This window comes from Aspergillus glaucus (assembly GCF_001890805.1).
Source record: "Aspergillus glaucus CBS 516.65 unplaced genomic scaffold ASPGLscaffold_19, whole genome shotgun sequence".
In the NCBI taxonomy this organism is placed as follows: domain Eukaryota; kingdom Fungi; phylum Ascomycota; class Eurotiomycetes; order Eurotiales; family Aspergillaceae; genus Aspergillus; species Aspergillus glaucus.
Genome location: NW_019170471.1, coordinates 560776 through 578862, shown reverse-complemented (window position 1 = coordinate 578862; position 18087 = coordinate 560776). Strand labels below are relative to the sequence as shown.

At 49.1% G+C, this 18087-nt stretch overlaps 7 protein-coding genes across 7 annotated transcripts; 3 read left to right on the top strand and 4 right to left on the bottom strand.

The window, feature by feature from the left end:
* Positions 1-149: 149 nt before the first annotated feature.
* On the bottom strand, positions 150-1226 carry ASPGLDRAFT_677302 (uncharacterized protein). The gene is made up of 4 exons (XM_022549183.1): positions 871-1226; positions 789-803; positions 393-729; positions 150-343 (listed from the first exon to the last, which is right to left on the bottom strand). The coding sequence occupies exons 1-4, from the start codon at positions 1013-1015 to the stop codon at positions 301-303; spliced, it is 540 nt and encodes a 179-aa protein (XP_022398179.1). The 5' UTR covers positions 1016-1226; the 3' UTR covers positions 150-300.
* Positions 1227-1894: 668 nt separating this feature from the next.
* On the top strand, positions 1895-2375 carry ASPGLDRAFT_38248 (uncharacterized protein; the record flags this gene model as incomplete). Its single annotated transcript, XM_022544924.1, has 3 exons — positions 1895-2048; positions 2102-2223; positions 2277-2375. 3 exons carry the CDS (start codon positions 1895-1897, stop codon positions 2373-2375), a joined length of 375 nt encoding a protein of 124 aa, XP_022398178.1.
* A 340-nt stretch (positions 2376-2715) lies between these two features.
* ASPGLDRAFT_38247 (alpha-mannosyltransferase) lies at positions 2716-4203 on the bottom strand (the record flags this gene model as incomplete). The annotated part of the gene is made up of 1 exon (XM_022544923.1): positions 2716-4203. The coding sequence occupies one exon, from the start codon at positions 4201-4203 to the stop codon at positions 2716-2718; it is 1488 nt and encodes a 495-aa protein (XP_022398177.1).
* An 824-nt stretch (positions 4204-5027) lies between these two features.
* ASPGLDRAFT_50539 (uncharacterized protein) lies at positions 5028-7556 on the top strand. The gene has a single exon (XM_022547331.1). The coding sequence runs from the start codon at positions 5147-5149 to the stop codon at positions 7424-7426; it is 2280 nt and encodes a 759-aa protein (XP_022398176.1). The 5' UTR covers positions 5028-5146; the 3' UTR covers positions 7427-7556.
* Positions 7557-10158: 2602 nt separating this feature from the next.
* On the top strand, positions 10159-11914 carry ASPGLDRAFT_50537 (uncharacterized protein). The gene is made up of 2 exons (XM_022547330.1): positions 10159-10663; positions 10955-11914. Exons 1-2 carry the CDS (start codon positions 10379-10381, stop codon positions 11618-11620), a joined length of 951 nt encoding a protein of 316 aa, XP_022398175.1. The 5' UTR covers positions 10159-10378; the 3' UTR covers positions 11621-11914.
* On the bottom strand, positions 11695-12389 carry ASPGLDRAFT_676751 (uncharacterized protein). The gene is made up of 2 exons (XM_022549168.1): positions 12388-12389; positions 11695-12334 (listed from the first exon to the last, which is right to left on the bottom strand). Exon 2 carries the CDS (start codon positions 12099-12101, stop codon positions 11769-11771), a length of 333 nt encoding a protein of 110 aa, XP_022398174.1. The 5' UTR covers positions 12102-12334; positions 12388-12389; the 3' UTR covers positions 11695-11768.
* Positions 11915-13215, bottom strand: ASPGLDRAFT_177327 (YoaK family protein). The gene is made up of 2 exons (XM_022542895.1): positions 12957-13215; positions 11915-12900 (listed from the first exon to the last, which is right to left on the bottom strand). The coding sequence occupies exons 1-2, from the start codon at positions 13141-13143 to the stop codon at positions 12302-12304; spliced, it is 786 nt and encodes a 261-aa protein (XP_022398173.1). The 5' UTR covers positions 13144-13215; the 3' UTR covers positions 11915-12301.
* Positions 13216-18087: the final 4872 nt, after the last annotated feature.

Below are 18087 nucleotides of genomic sequence, written 5' to 3'. Positions count from 1 at the left end.
GTCACGGGCTCGGACTAGTAGATACTAACGAAATGATATTTCTATCTAAAATAGCGTAGCCATCGACGAGAATATTGAATCTGGAGAGGAAAGAAGAAGAGGAATCCATTGACAGGAAAAAAGGGGGTTTTTATCTATGGGTTCTGTGACCGCGCTAAGTGCTTTCTTTGTTTGCTTGGATGGCGGCGTTTGTCGATATCAGCCACTGAGGCGTTGAGCCGTCACACTGAGAAACTACTCCAGGAGCGAGGTCCAGTGTCTCATCCCAGAATTCTGGACTGCTGCGAAAGGACAAATCTTTTATAGGAATGAACTAGGGTGTAGAATGAGATAATCAACGCATCTTCAAGAGATCAGCAAGAGCACAAATATGGCCGGGGTGGGGGAGTTACCTTTTATGTAGGTTTGACGGGAATACATAGATCGTAGGGATAACGGCTAGAACATCGTTAGGATCTCCATTTAATTCTGCCTGCAACCATCCCTTCTTGTAGCATATCTTCAAAGGAGGCCCCGGCTCTGGAAGTTTTCCGACATGCGAGGGCAACACGGCTTCCTGCAAGAGATGGGCAACTTCTGGGTGTTTCTTCAAAAAATCGGCCGGAGGGAGACCACGTCTGAATTGGGTAGTTTTGATCATTTGAGCCAAGAAATTTGTCGCTCTGTAGATAAAAGATTGCATCGGTAAATGATATCTCTGTTGACACTTTTGCAAAAGGGCTCGAGGATCTGGCAAATCCGGAAAATCCAAGTTAGAATAAATCAGAAAGGATCATGTACAGGAATACCAGCAGAAGCTTGGGCTAATTCAGTCAGTACGATGAATTTGATCAGATCGTTCCATAAACTGGTGTGCTAAAAGGCGTGTACCTGAGAGCCAGTCGTTCCTATCGAGTGGACGCTTCGTAATGGCGTTGAGTAAAATCCAATACAGATTGGATGTGTTACAGCCCTCGACCGTTTCGGGCCAGGTGATATTCCATATCTGCGTGTTTGGTTCCAATCGAGCCACCATGGTGTTGAAGTAGAGATGCAAGGGTTGACTTCCCACTTCCTAGAGTACCTCGCACATAGACGACCTGCTGCTTTTTGATGCGAGACCATAACGAGGATACGGTCTCGTGCCTAGGTGTAAACGCTTCGATTTCCTTCGAGGGACATATAGTCACGCGTCTTAGCTACTCGTTCAAGTGTAGAAGATAGTACTGTACAAGGGCCAGACATTTGGGGGGGGGTATGGAATCAACCAGTACAAAATATGTTGATTGCACCTTTCGATCTTGGCACGTCGGTGGTGCCTAACGATATCATACTGTAATAATGACCACACTAAATACCGTCCATGCCTTAGTTTGTCCCATAGAATAAGGGTGCTATATTTTACAGCACAGATGAGCGCGATCTACTATTACCGTTTTGGGCTGTCAGTCACGTGGACGTCGTTCGATGCTCTACTTCGTACAGAATACAAACACAGAGTGGATTAGGGTAGCCTCGATGTCGCTAAAACCTCTTCCGTAGCTAACTAGTTACTAACTAACTAGTGTGTCGCGTGCCTGAATGGGGCTACTACGGTAGATCTGCGCAACCCTCCCTGTACGGGATCGAGTATGTACACCGAATAGAACATGACACAATACCACACCCTGTTAACTGTTCCCTCTTCTTCGAAGCCCGTGTTCAGGATGCCGGCCAAGTACAATCCTGCTGTGTTGCAATTCGCCCCACCAAAACCACTATATGATCTCACCGATTCAGTATGACATCACAACTTCTGCGTCCGGATATGTCCCAGTATAAGAACCCAGTCGTGGCCAGGAACTCTCTACCATCAATCAGCAACTATTCTTCACGATAATAGCATACACATATAAACAGCACACACACAAACACAATGCAATCCAACACCTCCGGAGCAGGCCTTTCCAACGTCGGCCACGGCGCCATCTACGAAGCCGGTGACCAGCGCAACGTCCCCCAGTCCGAGATCAACGAGCGCGAGAGGTACGAGGAGGGTCAGCACCGGAGTCACAAGAACATTGATTCGAGTACGTTTGTCATTGGTCACTGGAGCATAATGATGGTTGGCTAACGAGAACAGAGGACGACCGCTCCATCGCCAACAAGCTCGCCGCTCAGTCGCAGAAGACTGATTCATCCAAGGCATCGGGTTCGGGCTATGACCCTGAAGCTGAATTGAGCAAGAAGAACCCCGAGGCGCCGGTATGTTTACATTGATCCGCTGGTGAAATAAGCAGAGGCTAATATACGTGCAGGCCGTGCTACACGGACACGAACCCTCTCGGGGTGCCCAGGTCGACCACGACCTCCAGAAGGATGATGAGTTGAGACTGCGCGAGAAGGGTATCAAATAATTCGGTGCATGAGTCTTTATGATGTCGTTTTATGATTGTTTAGCATTTTTGGTTGGGATGTGTATCATTAGATTTTCCATGGTCTCATGACTTGTATCTTAATAATGGAGATATTAACATGATGGTCTTGACTCGTAGTGACAGTATGCTGTATATATGCAGCCTAGGGTGGAACTTTTGAAGCCAATCGCTGGTCGCGCTATGTCCTGGACATCGGCGCAACTTCCCTGGGCGGGGGAAGGCATTCCAGTCATGCAAGAAGCCACACCCTATCAATGCGTGATAGGAATATACGCCCTTTGGCGTTAATGATAAATCCATGAACCTCGTCAGTCAGTCATCACCCCCCGAATTTAGGATCATCCTGATGCGGCTCCGCAAAGACATTCTGCCAGTAGTTCTCGACCCTGGCGCAGACCTTCGGCTTGTCATTCCACGTCCTAAACTCGATGTCCGGATTGCAGCTGACCCATTTGATCTCTTCCCAGTACGCCTTCTCCGCATCGTATCCGAACCGCTGGAGTGTGTCCTCGGGTGTCGTCCATGCCCGTCCGTCGGTGCCATCAGGTCGAAGGGTCGGGGCGGTTTCCCATTTCATGCCAAAGATGTTTTCGGCTGGGTTAAACTTGGGGTAATGTGCGTGGATAAAGAACGCTCGTGGAGGCTCAGCCACGGCCGGGTCCTGGACTCGCCATTTGTCCTGGCTGGTCAGGACGTAGTCATGAATGGGGTCCGATTGTGCCATGGCCGATCCTGAGATTCCGTCTTCGCCGTCCTTTGGGTGCCCGATGGCTGCCACGCGTTCACTCACGGCGTAGGACGGATCTCCTACAGCCGACGCTGCCTGTAGAAAAGTCTCCTTGTCGCCCTCGCCTGGGCCACCTTGCGACAGCAATCGGAAGTAATGCGAAGGGCCGTAGTAGTTGTAGTAGGCCGCCACAAGCAAAGTCGTGAGATGGGTCTTCTTTGACACCATGAGGACGCCTGTTTCCGACGACTGTCGTGCAGACATTGGTGGTTCTGGTTGTTGCGAAAGAGCAAAGTAGGCCGGGGACACTGATGACGCCCAAAAATCGGGCCAGGTGATCAATCCCGTGGATTTGAAGGGGTCCGCGTCGAAGATCTCCTCGGGTTTGTAGAGTGGGAAGGCGTCTGCGTCCATCCAGAGAATTTCTTCAAACGAAGAAAACAGCATGGCGAACACCTTGAGCTGGTAGTGCGCAATGGTCTCCTTGCCCACCACGTCTGCCAGCACAAGGCACCGCGCATTCAGTTTCGGAAGGATCCCATCACAGATGCGCTTCTCGTACTCTGTCGAATCCTTCATATATACCTCCACCGGCAGTGTAGATCCAACCCGACGCAGCATCCGCAATGACGACAAGAACACTGGCAAGTATGAACCCCCTGCGGTCGACACAATGCCTCTGGATCCAGGTTTATGCACCGGTCGCAAAGCCTTTGAATGACGAACATCAAGGACAAAGTTCTCGTGCGCCACTTGCATCGCATTTCGATCTTGGTCGTTGAGGAGGATCAGGTCGGGTCGGGGATCGGTCGAGGAGGCATTGAAGTGAATCGCACCAACATCTCCGCGACGTTCGGGGGGAGGGTTCGCGGGGGCATTTTTCTGCAGGAACGGATGCAAGGCTTTCCAGAAAGCATTCTGTCGCTCCGCCAGAGGCACCTGGAAGGCCGTATTGGGAACGACGGAGGCAGGGGTCGAGGCAGGAGTCGGGATCCAGTATAGATAGATAGCGCTGACGAGGAGAACAGTAATCATGGCCAGGAGGATAGACCTCAGCCTGGCGAGACGGAGGGTACCCATTGTGTAGGTATTCCTGTTCAGATCGACTGAACTAGAGTCGGAGAATAAAAGTGGTGAGTCTAATTGTAGCCTCGAGGTGGCCGATGCAGCACGGTCGCTGGCCCAAAAGGGCGCAACGTTAGCACAGTTGAAGTCAGAATTGGAAACGGGCGGGTCAGTTTGGGTCAATCAGGGAGAAGAGATGAAGGTTGACAATCAAAGATAACTGAATTGAAGCTTAAGTTGAACCACGAAAATAGAAATGGAGGAGCAGCGGGCAGAGAAGTAGTAGTGAGAGAGTGAGAGAGAAGTCAGGAGGTTCACGTGCCACAGGGTCTCGGTCCCTACCCTGTACGGTTAACCCCAGACGCCTAAGCCAACACAGGAATACCTACAAGTACAGAGTAACTAGTTACAGAGTATGGAACAGTTACCCCTACAGTTGACATGACGATCAGACACGACAGCACCATGGCGATGATACAGACTTGCTACAGGAACAACATGAATACGGGATACGCTAGAGTCCAGTTCTCGAACCCTTCTACTCCCCTATATATAACCATACATAGTATCCCTATATCGACAAAATGCACAAATGGAGAATCAGCGGATAAACTAGCCAGTACAGAAATCTCCGATCCAGGGACTTTTTCAACTCTACAGTCGGATGAAGCCGCGTGGATCGTCGCTTATCTTGCGCCTCTCCAGACTTTGTTCGTCTCCTGTTCTTCTTCGCTGCGAACTCTGGGTTCTTCACGCTTTTAACGTTTGTGTGTGGACATCCTGAACATCTTATTCTCACTAGCATTAGGTTTCTCTTTACTACTTTGCTTGTTCTATTCTCTCTCTCTCTCTCTCTCTCTCTCTCTCTCTCTCTCTCTACTCTATATTCTCTATACTCTGTATCCTCACCCATGAGACCCCGCAGTCCCCAGCGCCTCCGCATTTCTGGCTTCCGACAATGACACTCGCTTCCAACTCCAACCGTCTCGAGTCGACTTCTCGTGCCCAGTCGCGCAAGTTGCCTGCAAACTCAACTGCTGCCCCCAGGAAACGCCGAAAACGAACCGTCGCCAGTGGCGCGTCGGACGATTGCTTCACCTGCACTAAGCGGAGCTCGCGTTGCGACCGCCGTCGTCCATACTGTTCGCAATGCCTGGATTCGGGTCGAGAATGCGCGGGATACAAAACCACCTTAACCTGGGGGGTTGGGGTCGCCAGTCGAGGAAAACTACGGGGGTTATCCCTGCCGGTGACAGGGGCTCAACCGACCACGACTTCGAAATCGTGGCCCTCTTCTTCAGCCAACCAACCTGAACCGGCAACCTCGTCGACCCCTCCTCGTTCTGTTCCATCGAATGTTCCGGGCGCGACCCCGCTGGAATCAACATCACCATCAGTAGCACCTTATCAACAGCCTTCTCAGCAACCGTCTCCCGCGTCGGATACTGCGCAAAATGGGATGCCATGGCCACATGGGTTGCCTTTGGTTCCGGAGGTCTGGCCCAGTACATCCATGTATTCTCCGACGGCTTATTCGCCAAGTTCAACCACTCAGGTTGATTTTGGAGAGTGTCTGGCAGCAAACACTCCTCCGTTTTTCGCAATGGGAACTAAAGCGGTCAGTCAGCCTTCAATGACGGCGCAATGGCCCAGACAGGGATCAGAGGCGCAGGAAACACAGGACTATGAGAACGCATTTTCGTGGGCACAATGTCCTTCTCCGTCGTATTCTCAGATGCTTCTGTCGAGATCAGTTGGAAACACGCCTCGTCTTCGGTATCTGATCAGTTACTATGCTGAAGTTATCGCCCCGATGATTGTGGCGTTTGACAGCCCGACGAACCCGTTCCGCGCGCACATTTTACATCTGGCACGGGATAGTGAGTCCCTTCAAGAGGCCATCGCGACTCTTTCGACCAGTAACTTGCGACAACGGCAAGCGCGCAAGACCATGTCCACGGAGAGGACCCCGGCGTCTCGAATGTCATACATGGCGCATCGGGCGCTGACCCAGGAAGATCCGGGAAGCCACTCGGCCTCGGAAATTGCGCAGGAGGAACAGTACCACCGCGGACGGGCCGTGAAAGCTTTGAATGCGGAGTTGGCGGATCCGCAACAACGATTGTCGGATTCAGTGTTGGCGACTCTGCTCATCTTGTGCCTGTTTCATGTCTGCGACACGGGGGTTGCCCAATTCAAGACGCAGTTTGCAGGAGTCACCAAGTTGTTGGCCATTCGGATGCGTGCGAGCGGGAGAGTGACGGATGATCTGAAATGGTTTATCCGTATGTTCACTTGGTTTGACACGATGACTGCAACAACCAATGATCGTGAGAGCCACCTGCGCGGTACGTGTTTGGACATTACCTCCCTATCAGACGGAGACTGGGGCCTCGAGGAGCTTGCCGGCTGCGACGCCGGCCTTTTCCGACTGGTTGCGCAACTGGGTCGTTTGAATCTGCTCAGCCAGGATCGAACGCCGCGGGGCCCAACGGCCCCGGAGATATCTGTTCCCACGACGACCCTTCCGCCGTCGATGACTCATCCACAGGGCATGTTTGTCGTGCCCGGTGGTGTTCCGGCAGCGGTCAATCTTAACGGATTTCCGACCGCTCCGCCGCCGCAGGTCAATGCGCCCAGCCCTTGGCCGACGTCGCCTGCATTTTGGAGCGAGTGGTATTCTCTGCGTCAAAAATTGGAAGCGTGGCGGTATCTGCCTCATGGCAGTGGAACCAGGCCTGCACCGCCATATATCTCGCCGCCGTCGTCGCCATCGTCGTTGTCGACGGTCGCATCCCAACACTATGAGGAAATCTTCCATGTGTCTGAGTCATTCCGACACGCGGCGATCCTCTACAGCGAACGACTTGCGTATCCGGATCTACCGTCCAGCCACTCGCGTTTCCAAAACATCGTGCAGGTCGTCATGCACCATCTCACAGCAGTGCAATCAGACGCCTACCTACTCTGGCCACTTTTCGTCACGGGATCGGAATGTGTCCTGGAAAGCGACCGCAGCATGATTCGCCAGCGATGTCGGGACATCTCCCGAGACTCTGGATTCTGCAACAACCTGGCGTGCCTGGATCTACTGGAGAAGATCTGGGCACAGAACGCCACAACAGACGGACACGGAAACTGGCGGGCACCGAGCGAAGCACTGGCGTTTGAACGGGGCTTCCGATGGCAGCAGGCGATGCGATCCAAACGAGCGGATTCCGAGTACATGGTGGTTTAAACGTAGTGATACCTTATGCTGGCTGGCCCGATCTGGTATCTGTTGATGAAGGTATCTCATACCATGACATGTATATACTAGACCCTGTACATAGAGTAATATATATTTCACCGATTACCAGCGGTACATAATGCAAAATCTACATATTTTCGTTTATTGCCAAAACCACGCTCATCGTCTGACCACCATCTATCGGTCAGCACGCAACTTAAACAGCCTGTCAGACTTGTGCGTCTGCATGGAGAGAAGACTCGGCAAAGCATGAACATGTCATCTTATCGGGAACCAACCAGCAGAATTACCGCCGTTAGCGAGGCAGTATTTGAAAAAAAAAAAAAAAGTTATTTTGAAAGTGAGGCCGCCATTTCCCATTTCGGCCTGATCGTATCCTGAGTTGTAAGGCTGCATAGTCGGTCTAGATGTGCTATGTTGCTCCATAGAAGATTCTCCGTCACTCCATGAGCTATGATGTTATGCGTGGAGGAGGGGTTGTTGGAGGGGGGGGGGGCATTTTGGCATTTTGGAGGGGTATTGTGCAGGATGAACAGACTTTTACGAGGGACTGAGGGGTATCCCACTTTCCTTTTTGGGGAGTTTTTTGAAGTGGTCGTAGTATTCTATACTACTGTTCTGGTCGAGGTGCTGAATAGGTCTATTTTTCACCTTATCACGCAAGTACTGAGTACATACAGAGACGGTGAACATGCAGATATATGTATGTATGTATGTATGTGTGTGTGTGTATACAGACCGTACCGGTCACCGTCAAGCGATTGGCAAGTCCATTGATACGGCTGTAGCGGTGATAGTGGAATAATATGCCATTTCCTGGTATTATTGTGGATTTTGTGGATGTTGTCACTTGTCAAGGGGTGGTTCCTGATTACATAATTGGATATACAGAGTATAACTAGTTATCGGAGTGATATCATTCGAGAGGGACATTATCCGAGCAGCAGTAGTAGTAATGCATTGTCCTGTAGCAATAGCGATTACTCCTGGCGTGGTAACAGTACCTGTGGCTGATCTGTTACTGTAGAACGAGCAAGATCCCTACGGCAGAGTATAACGAACAATTGACTAGTTATACATTGGACAGACTTGAAATGCTACCGTATAGTTATGCTACATACAGCCGAAGCGCCAGGCTGGTATCACGATACTCGTACAGCAGTCAATCAAGGGCAGAGCTGATAGTGCAAGCCATGTCGTGCTAGTATTTATATCTGCACTGTTGTACGGAGTACAATAGTACGTACTTTAAGCCTCTCCAGAGGCCAGACGAAGAGCCCTGTACTCCGTAACACAGCAAGGCTAGTACCAACCTGAGTTAATACATAGCCTAGTTTATATCTGACTGCATGGCAGCGCCCATATTGCATAGAGTAGTACTGTAGTTAGTTACTGTCTATAGTTAGGTAATACTGCAGCCTCGTGGCGCACGCTTCCTGGATGAATTATTTTTGTCCATATCTATCCCAAACGAAAGCCAACCAAGTAGTTACAATCCGAGAACCCGGTTGATAGAGATGGAGCGTGCAGAAGCTGGACCGGTTCAAAATCCAACCTGCAGATGTTTATTTGCACGGCGTCAGGGTTTAGTCTTACTGCTGAACAACGGACTACAGACCAGGGCAAGAACAACAAACAATCAACAATCAGTCATTCCATTCCGACATCGAATACCAACGCGCCGACAATAACAATAATAAAACACATATCAAACACAGTCAAGAGTCAAGCAAAGATTGACGCGTCTAAATTCTCGGGACTGACTCGGAATTCGGACCATAATTGCGATATGCCAGACATAGAGAGGATCCTAAGGCCGTGCATTCGTGCATATGGACCCGGAACCCTGGGAGACTTGCAATGTTTGAGCGGTGTTTGTGAGTCAGTAGGGGGCGTTTGATATACCCTGCGGCTGATATCGCCGATACTATATAAGCTGAATCGACGAGTCCAGCTGACCGGACATTGTACTCCGGATGTTATAGTCATGTTATAGGTCATTACAGAGAATGGTTTCGATTCAATCGGGTCGGATCCGTCCCCTTACTCTGTACATAGTACTACTCCTACCCCTGTCAGGGGCATTCTCTGATTGGCAAAAAATTCTACGAGCGAAAAATTTTCAACGGGCCAATGCGGTGCGTGAGAATAAGGATGGACTAGCGTTTTGAATCCTTCTAGATTTTCTTTTTTGTATATTCCATAGACTTTGTCCGTTCCAAGTACGGAGCGGTCTGATCAGTGGCGGTAATACCCAACGCAGAGTTTTTTAAGTTATGTATGTACTTGTACAGAGTATGAACCGCGGGTTGAGACGGGAGTGCTTTGTCTACCATGGTACTCCATGGTACTCCATAGGTAATAGCCATAGGTAGATAAGGGAGCTGAATATAGGAGAAAGCTGAATTGCCACAAGATAATATAAGACATAATAATAATAGTGAATCAAGCTGAGCCACAATGACCCGTCTGTCAGGTGATAATACATAATAATAATACATGTACGGCAAATACCATACTAATCCCACGGCCTGTTATGATGTTATGACCACGGCACCAATGACAAACCTACAAAACCCTCGGCTCCCTCGCTTTTAATCGCTCACTCTCCCCTTTCTTTTCTGGGTTCACCTCCTACATATATCATCACCTCTCAATCGGTGGTAGACTGAAGTTACTCTCTACCAACAGCGTCTCACCAGTCCAATGTCCGCTCGCACCTCAACGCTTCCCTCTACTCGTGTACGATTGGATTCCTCGCTTCGGTGACGGTTTGGTCGTTTTGCTGCTTTTGCTGCTTTTGCTGGTTTTTTTTTTTCCCTGCTAGTTGTGTTATTTGCTGGTTCTGTTTGCATTTGATATCCCTGTATTATACACCTGTCGTGTTTCTCTCGGGAGTCTAAAAAGTCGCTTTATTTTCGTTATTTACTGCTTCACATAATGTATCATTACAATCCTCCTCCACCTCCTCACCCGGGCTGGTCGGCCTACGACTACGCTTCTCCTCCCACCTCTCCTGCCTACGCCTACTATGCGACTCCGTACGCCAGTCCCTACGTCTCGTCGCCTCGAGGTGCTTCTGGCACTTCGTCCAAGCGTCATACTCGCAAGGCCAGTTATGCCGGTCCTTCCGCCAAAGACTGGGGTCATCCGGCCTCCTACTCGCACAGTTACTATGATGTTCCCCCAGAGTTTGGCACGCCACCACCGCGCAAGCACGATCCTGTAAGTGCTTCTTGTGGCTATCCTCCGTCCTCTCCCAACCGTCGCTATTCTGCTGCGGCAGGCCCTCGTCCGCCGCACAAGCAGCGTCACCCCTTTGTGGACGTGGTCGACGATGTGTATGACGATGTGTATGACGATGTGCCGCGATATGTCTTCCACAACCGTCGTTCGCGATCGCCACTGCCGTCCTACTCGACTCCCCAGCGAGATAGCGACCGCCGGTCCCGACGCCCATCTTCCTCTCATCGCAAGCCAAAGCCCCCAACTGATCAATATTTTTATTATAACCAGGTGCCTGCATATGATGATGCCGATATGTCTTCCAAACGGTCTCGCGCGCGTCGCCAGTCCACATCCACCCGCACTCCATCCAAGCCCAAGTCGACCTCGAGCACCAAGACCACGCCAGTAGCCACCGAAGAAGATGCCGAGCGCGCTGGAATTCCTGCCGGATACTCGACCAAGAACTGGGACCCTACCGAAGCCCCGATTGTTCTTCTCGGTAGTGTGTTCGACGCCAACTCGTTGGGAAAGTGGATCTACGACTGGACCGTTTTTCACAATGGCGCCTCCACTCCGATGGCCGATGTCGCGGGAGATATGTGGCTGCTGTTGATCAAGTTGGCAGGCAAGGTTAAGCGTGCGGACGAGTGTCTCGACCGGATCCAGCGTCGCGAATCGCGCGAAACCGTTGCGGACTTTCTGGAAAGCGGCGAACGACTGTGGATGCGGTTCAAGAAGCTGCTCAAGGCTTGTGAACATTTCATGTGGAAGGTGGCCAAGCGCGAGGGCAAGGCAGTGTCGATGGGTCGTAACGCCGGCTGCGAATTTGTCGAGTCACTCTTCGGCCGGGACCGCGAACTCGAAAACACGGAGAAACTGATGAACAGTATCCGTCTGTGGAACATGCGGTTCGACGCCAACTGTGACGAGATTCTCCGCCGGCCATCTGCATGATTCACATGCAAAATACAGACTCATACGAGTCTGACTACATACAGGCCGTCTATGGACAGGTCATAAAAGTAATATCTCTTTTCGTTTGTTGTTCTGTTCTCTAGCGCAGGATGATACTGGTACAGGATCGGGAGGCGCACCTTGGTTTTTATTTCGTTTCGTTTCTTGCATGAGCGCGGCATTCTGTTTTGATTGCTTGCGATGAGTTTTCGCTATCGCGCGCGATGCCAGTTTTCTTTTCTTTTTCTTTCTTTCTTTTTTTTTTTTTTTTTTTTTTTTTTTTTTTTTTTTTTTCATTTCTTCGTTTCTTCAGCTTTCTGTGTACCGTCGCGTTGAGCATTGCTTTGCTTCGAGATACCATTCTGCGATTGTCTTGGATTGCGACTGTTTGTTTTAATTTGTGGACTGGTTGATTCGATCTTTTCGGCTGTCTCTTTTCTTTTGTTGTGCCTGAGACTGCATAGACACCCACTACCTCCATGACTTACTTTATATTTATTTACTACTTTTACTTTTTGACACTATTTATCCTGGTCTAACCCCTGTAGCCATGCGTAGAGATGCATAGAGATGCATATGTAGGTCTATCATGCATTAGCCACGTGTCTCGCCCATCTAGTACCCTGTCTAACCATCTATCAAGTATCCTATGCTATGCTCCAAATCCAGTTGAATGTAAAACTACTGCTCCCCCCACCAACCAAACCACACAAACCCAATCACGAATTTAATCCCAGCCGAAATCCACAACGCAGACTCCATCCCCCCTGCACTCCGACTCAACCACCCACCCACAATCGCCCCGATAAGCAACATAATCACAGCACCGGCACGACGATTCCGCTTGACATTCCCGGTCGGCCCAGAGATGAGCTTCGGATCACTCGCCAGATCAAAGTACACACTCGTCAACACCACCGAGGGAATCTCATTATACCCCAGCGCTCGAGTAGACGTGATACTCCCCGCGCTCTGGAACGCCAGGAGCGCAATCGGTATAAGTTCGAGGAACAGCGGTCCACCGGTGAGACTAGCATCTTGCGACGTATGCGGGATAAGGTCTGCTTCGATCAGGGCGACGGCGATGATGATGAGGATGGACTGAAAGAGAAAGGAGACGAAGAGGGTTCCGCGACGACGGGGGCCGGCGAGACGGGTTGTGTTGGAGAAGGCGGTTGCGCCGAGGAAGAAGGCGGCGATGGAGACGAGGGATTTTAGCCAACCCCAGGGTTTGTTGAAGGGTTGGGAGGAGGCGCCTAGACCGAGGAAGATTGTGTTTCCTTGACTTTTGTTAACAGGAAGTTAATATAGTTAGTAGGTATTAAGGGGGAGGTACCTGTTTGCATAGCAAGGAAACAGGTCCAAGCATTATAGGCACTGCTGTCGCATAAACCAGTGACAAAGCAGAGCACAAGACCAACCCAATCCGCGTAAACCGGACTGATGGATTGATTCCATAGTCGGGCCAACGACGAGGGTTTCGTCGACTCGGGGTCAGGGTGAGCCTCGATATCGGACTTCATACTGTGGTGTGCGTACACTTGACTGGAGAGGAGAGGAGAGGAGAGGAGAGGAGAGAGAGAGAGAGAGAGAGAAAGAGAGAGAGAGAGAGGCGAAGAGCTGAAAAGAAGGGGATGGTGGATTTTATCATCGGTGTATTTCGGGAATGCCGATCGCAGAGTTTGCGGAAATGACCCGCTGCCACCACAGCCTTATCAGTACATAGTATACTACAATGGCTGAACTAGTGCCTCCGTGCAGAGAGAGACTGCATGGAGCTTGTAAAATATATCTGCCTGAGTGTTCTAGGCCAATAATACCCCCCGAATCATAGATCATCGCCCCGCTTCGGATAGGGCTGAAGCGGTCATCATATAATACATATACGGAGTACTACTCTAGGGAAAACCGCGTGATCGACCCAGTCAATGGTGTCATTCGTTTAGCCTGCCTTTTCCGGGTTGGTTGAAGCTATTCAATGGTCAGTCAGCGTGTCAAGCGTGTCAAGCGTGTAGCGACCGCAGCTGTAACTATTTTGCGGTCAGAGTACTCCGTACTCTTGGGTGACGGCGAATTACTAGAAACGGTATAGCTTTCCTATTTGGGTTTAGCGTCCCCTTGCCGCTTGGCACCGCCGTGCGTGCTCTATAAAAGATGCCTTCCATCGCTGCTTCAACATCGACCCAATTTCTGTTGTTTTCCTTTCACTTTGTTCCCGCACTGCCTACATGGTTCTTATAAGGAATTCTTGCTATTAATCCTCTGTCTTGCCCCACCCCTCATTGCGTCACCCTCTTTTCGTTGTTTGAGGTGCCAGTGCAGTCTCCCCATGATCCACTCACTCATGCTCAAGAACCCTACTAACAATGAGTAATGTTTGAGATGCCGTGATGCCTTGTGAATTGGATGGTTATCCGTTGTCCTCATCGCGACCATCCTTGTACCCTTCATCTCCCGCTGGCGGAGCCTCACTTTGATGACGGGTTCACGCAACTTCACTAGATCATATTCCGAGAAAGAACAATATGAATCTTCAGAGTGGGCCATACATAAATCCTTAGTGCTGCAGACACCCTGTCTAAGAGTGGGAGTATTGCTGTGCCATGCTCCTGTTTATGTGTCACTCTTGTAACTGGCATTTGCTGTATATCAAGAACAGTCAATGGGGATAATAATCTAGTTTTTCATCCTGGTCTGTGTTGGACTGGGAACTGGGAATTGATTGGTGCAGAGGGACTGATAAAAGACATCAATGTCAGCAAGTTCACCTTCTGACGGGCACCCCGAAGATATTGGGAGTCTATGGAATCGGCAATTCAACTACTCCGTTCCTTGGGCTGCGTCAGGCATGAAACTGATTGGTGCAAATACACCGGCTGAAGTCACCAACTTGACCTCCTGATCTGTTTCGCCTACTGGCCTGCATCGGACAGGGATTTGATTGGCACAGAGGAACCGGTTGAAAACGCTGATGCATCACGAACTTCACCTTGACCGGTCTTCGCTGAGCATCGAGGACAGTCGGCAAGGACAATGATACGGCTTAGCCTCCTGGTCTGCATTGAAGATGGATTTGGTTGGTGCGCAGGACTCGTCAGAAGCAATGGCATTGCATCTGAGACAGTGGTAGGGCTATGTATGGGATACTGTCACGGGCTCGGAATAGAAGATAATAACGAACTGAATTCCTATCTAGACTATTGTAGCCATCAACGAGAATATCGAATCTGGGGAGAAGAAGAAAGAGGAAATCTATCTAGAAGACGAAGGGGTCTTATAGGCATTTGTGTGATATCGCTAATGTTCCGTTTGCCTTCATTGCATGGTTGGCGTTGTTTGGCGTGTTGATGTTGTTTGTCTATATCAGTGTCAGTGCAGCATTGGGCCGTCACAGATACACACATCTTGCGTCCGACGGGATAGTCTATAGATAGCTTCCAACCTACAGCCTTTATGTTCGAACACTTGAAGGCACTAACATCAGTACTAGCTGCAGCTGGAAACTTAGGCGAGAATGTGCATCCTCTGATTGAAAGCACCACTTTGAGCTGCCGGTTTTTCTTTTCCAGTAAGAAGAGCTGTTTGACACATCCATGAATGTTTGTACTGAGTAATGCTTTTTGTATATCTGACTTCGGATCAAACCGGTATACCTCTCCAGTATCTGGATGGACGCTCGCGAATGCGTACAGGACATAGCTTGCCAGCTGGAAGGTCTTGAGGATTACAGTTTCAATCACAGATCGCCTTTAGGAATTTATCAAAGGCAAGACAAGTCATTCAATAAGAATGAGCATACAGTACCCATTTTACAAAATAGGCTACAGAGCGCCATGGGTTTTGCCTGAATGTTCAAGGAGGTGGTCTAACTGTCCAGGCATGTAACCGTGACGGTCTCGAGCAATATGAATATATATTGGTAGACTATCTGACGAAATTCTAACATGAGGAAAGAAAGGAAAGAGGCAGGCCTGCCGGCGACGAGCTATCTAGTGTGCGCTCGGGGTTTAAGCGATGCTCAGTGAATGTTCTACACCAAACAGGCCAAGATAATCAAACATGCTGTGCAGCTCACTAGCATCCATGCTCTGTGACAGTAACAAGAGCGGCATGAATAAGCCAGTGAACCATGAGAAAGTAATCAAACTGCGCTCATATGTCTGGAGGTTGAAATAAAGAGTTTTGTTCTCTTCTACGGCCCCCAATTTAGACCTTGTGATTATCAGATACAACGTATGCTTCGCAAGGTAGAAGGATAACACTAAAGCATTCCTTGGAATGCTGCAGTCATATAATTACATACTTAGGAAGGCATTTATTTCTCATCAAGTATAGAACCGACTGAGCGAAGAACGGCAGGGACTATGAAGTTCTTAAAATTTAATTCAACCAGGTCGCCTCGCCTACTTCCGTTTCTTTAAAACCTAATTTGCTGGTCTTGTAGCTTGCAGTATACGTGCCGCTGAACTTGGAAAGAAGAAATTCATTGATATCTGATAGATACTATTCAAGTTCTAGATCATTCCTTTATGCTCTTTTATTATGCGGTAGATTTCCCCCCCCCCCCCCCCCAAAAAAAAAAAAAAAAAAAAAAAAAAGACAATACCCTTAGATATTGTTGCTTTATGACCCTAAGACTGCTTTAAGCAGCGCATTTTGCTCTCGAAGTCGGCCTATGAGGATCTGGTTGTCCAACCTGGCCTGCTGCGCTTCTCTTAGCTCCCATTCGATGTTGGTAGTGCAACGACCAGAAGTTGAAGGGCCTTGTGTTGGATGGATTGCACGCAGATTATATCAATTTTTGCGATCCTTGCAGGGTGCTAACATGTAGCTATTTATACCAGAGGGCCATTGATACCTCTTCGCTGAACTTATTAAGTTTTGCGACTGTGTTGGGATTGGGGTGCTCCATATTAGGAAAGCTTTTTCTGGTGGGAATTTAGACCTAGTGAGAGGTAGGATCAAGATTGAAATACCTTGTACGTGTGGTCGGCGGTTCTGAAAGACTCATGATGGAATCGCCGAGAGAACCACTGCTTCATTAAGCGGGGGCCTCAATTTTTGCCCTTCCTTATCCATATAAGTAGCGAGTATGATACAGTGGGATGGTTGGAGGCTTCAGGTTCTTACTTCATGGTAGGGGTATATTGCCGCTCCTTTCCACGCAGCAACATTAGAACAGCCAGGTTGGTACTTGTGAACAAAAGAAGTTCGTTTCAAGAAAGTTTATTACAGAGATACAATCCCAATAAACGAGAATTGAATTGATAGATTTGCTCTTTGGGAAAAGAGAATTACGATGTATCACAGAAAATATAACCTGAGAATTCAGTGATCGTGTAAGGAGAGGTTGATACCTAGAAGGGCCGTTTCGAAGTATCGCCATCTGAGTAGACCTCGGCACCGCCCGCCCAGGGTGCCCACATAGGGCTGTCCAGGGCCGCCCGTTTTGGCCCATTCAGTGCACAATTTCTCCTAATTGGGAAGCATAACTTCTTGACTCAGTTGATAAATTATCTGTAACCACGTTACCGACCATGGTTGAAGACAGCTACCATTTACGCTTGTTCCAGTTTCATGATTTCGTCCCATACTGGGTGTTGATATTTATGTACCTCCGCATTGAAATTGAATATACTATGCTTGTATCTAGATCCTGCATACTCCATTATTCTAGATATTTCCTGGCTCCAAAAGGTAGATGATGTTGGTGGTCATTTACTTACTAGAGTGGTGAAAACAGCATAAATAATGCATGTCATGGGCTCCCCTATGTTTGCACTGTTTGACAGCCCGCCGGGCGCCCGTTAATGCCTACTGGGCAGGCACTTAGAGCCCGTTGTAGCCCGCCGGGCATGCCCAGGGCTGTGCCGAGGTCTACAACTGAGCACATCCGGCAGTCATCCCAGAATACCAGCATCTCATTAACATCATCATAAGATGATCTCTTGAACATGAATGTTGAAAGATTCCCGGCTTCATGTTTACTATGAGAAAACAATATCAACTACCGTGCTGCAATATGACAATTTCCAAGGATTGAGATTAATCCGGGGTTATTGCCCTCAAGTTGGAGAAATATCGAAGAGCTCCAAGTCAATGTCGAGTTCTGTTGTAAATTCAGATAAATGCACTGTTACACTGAGCTACAGGTACATATTTATTGAATAGACACAAGCATACAGTGTGATATTCTCAAGCATAACGACATCTACCGACTGTACTTCAATTCTTCTAGATACAACAGAATATCTCCACACAAATTGGAAATACTTCTCGCTTCAATATAAGGAAACAAGCAATATCGTATGCCGATTTGTAAGAGCATAAAGTCTTGAAACATCGAAACAGCGCCGTTAGGAGCGATACTACTACTCTAAGGGACCAGGGGGATCTGATTACCATCACCACCATCAGGAACATAAGGGATTCGGTTGTCATCATTCCCGTCAGGAACATAAGGGATT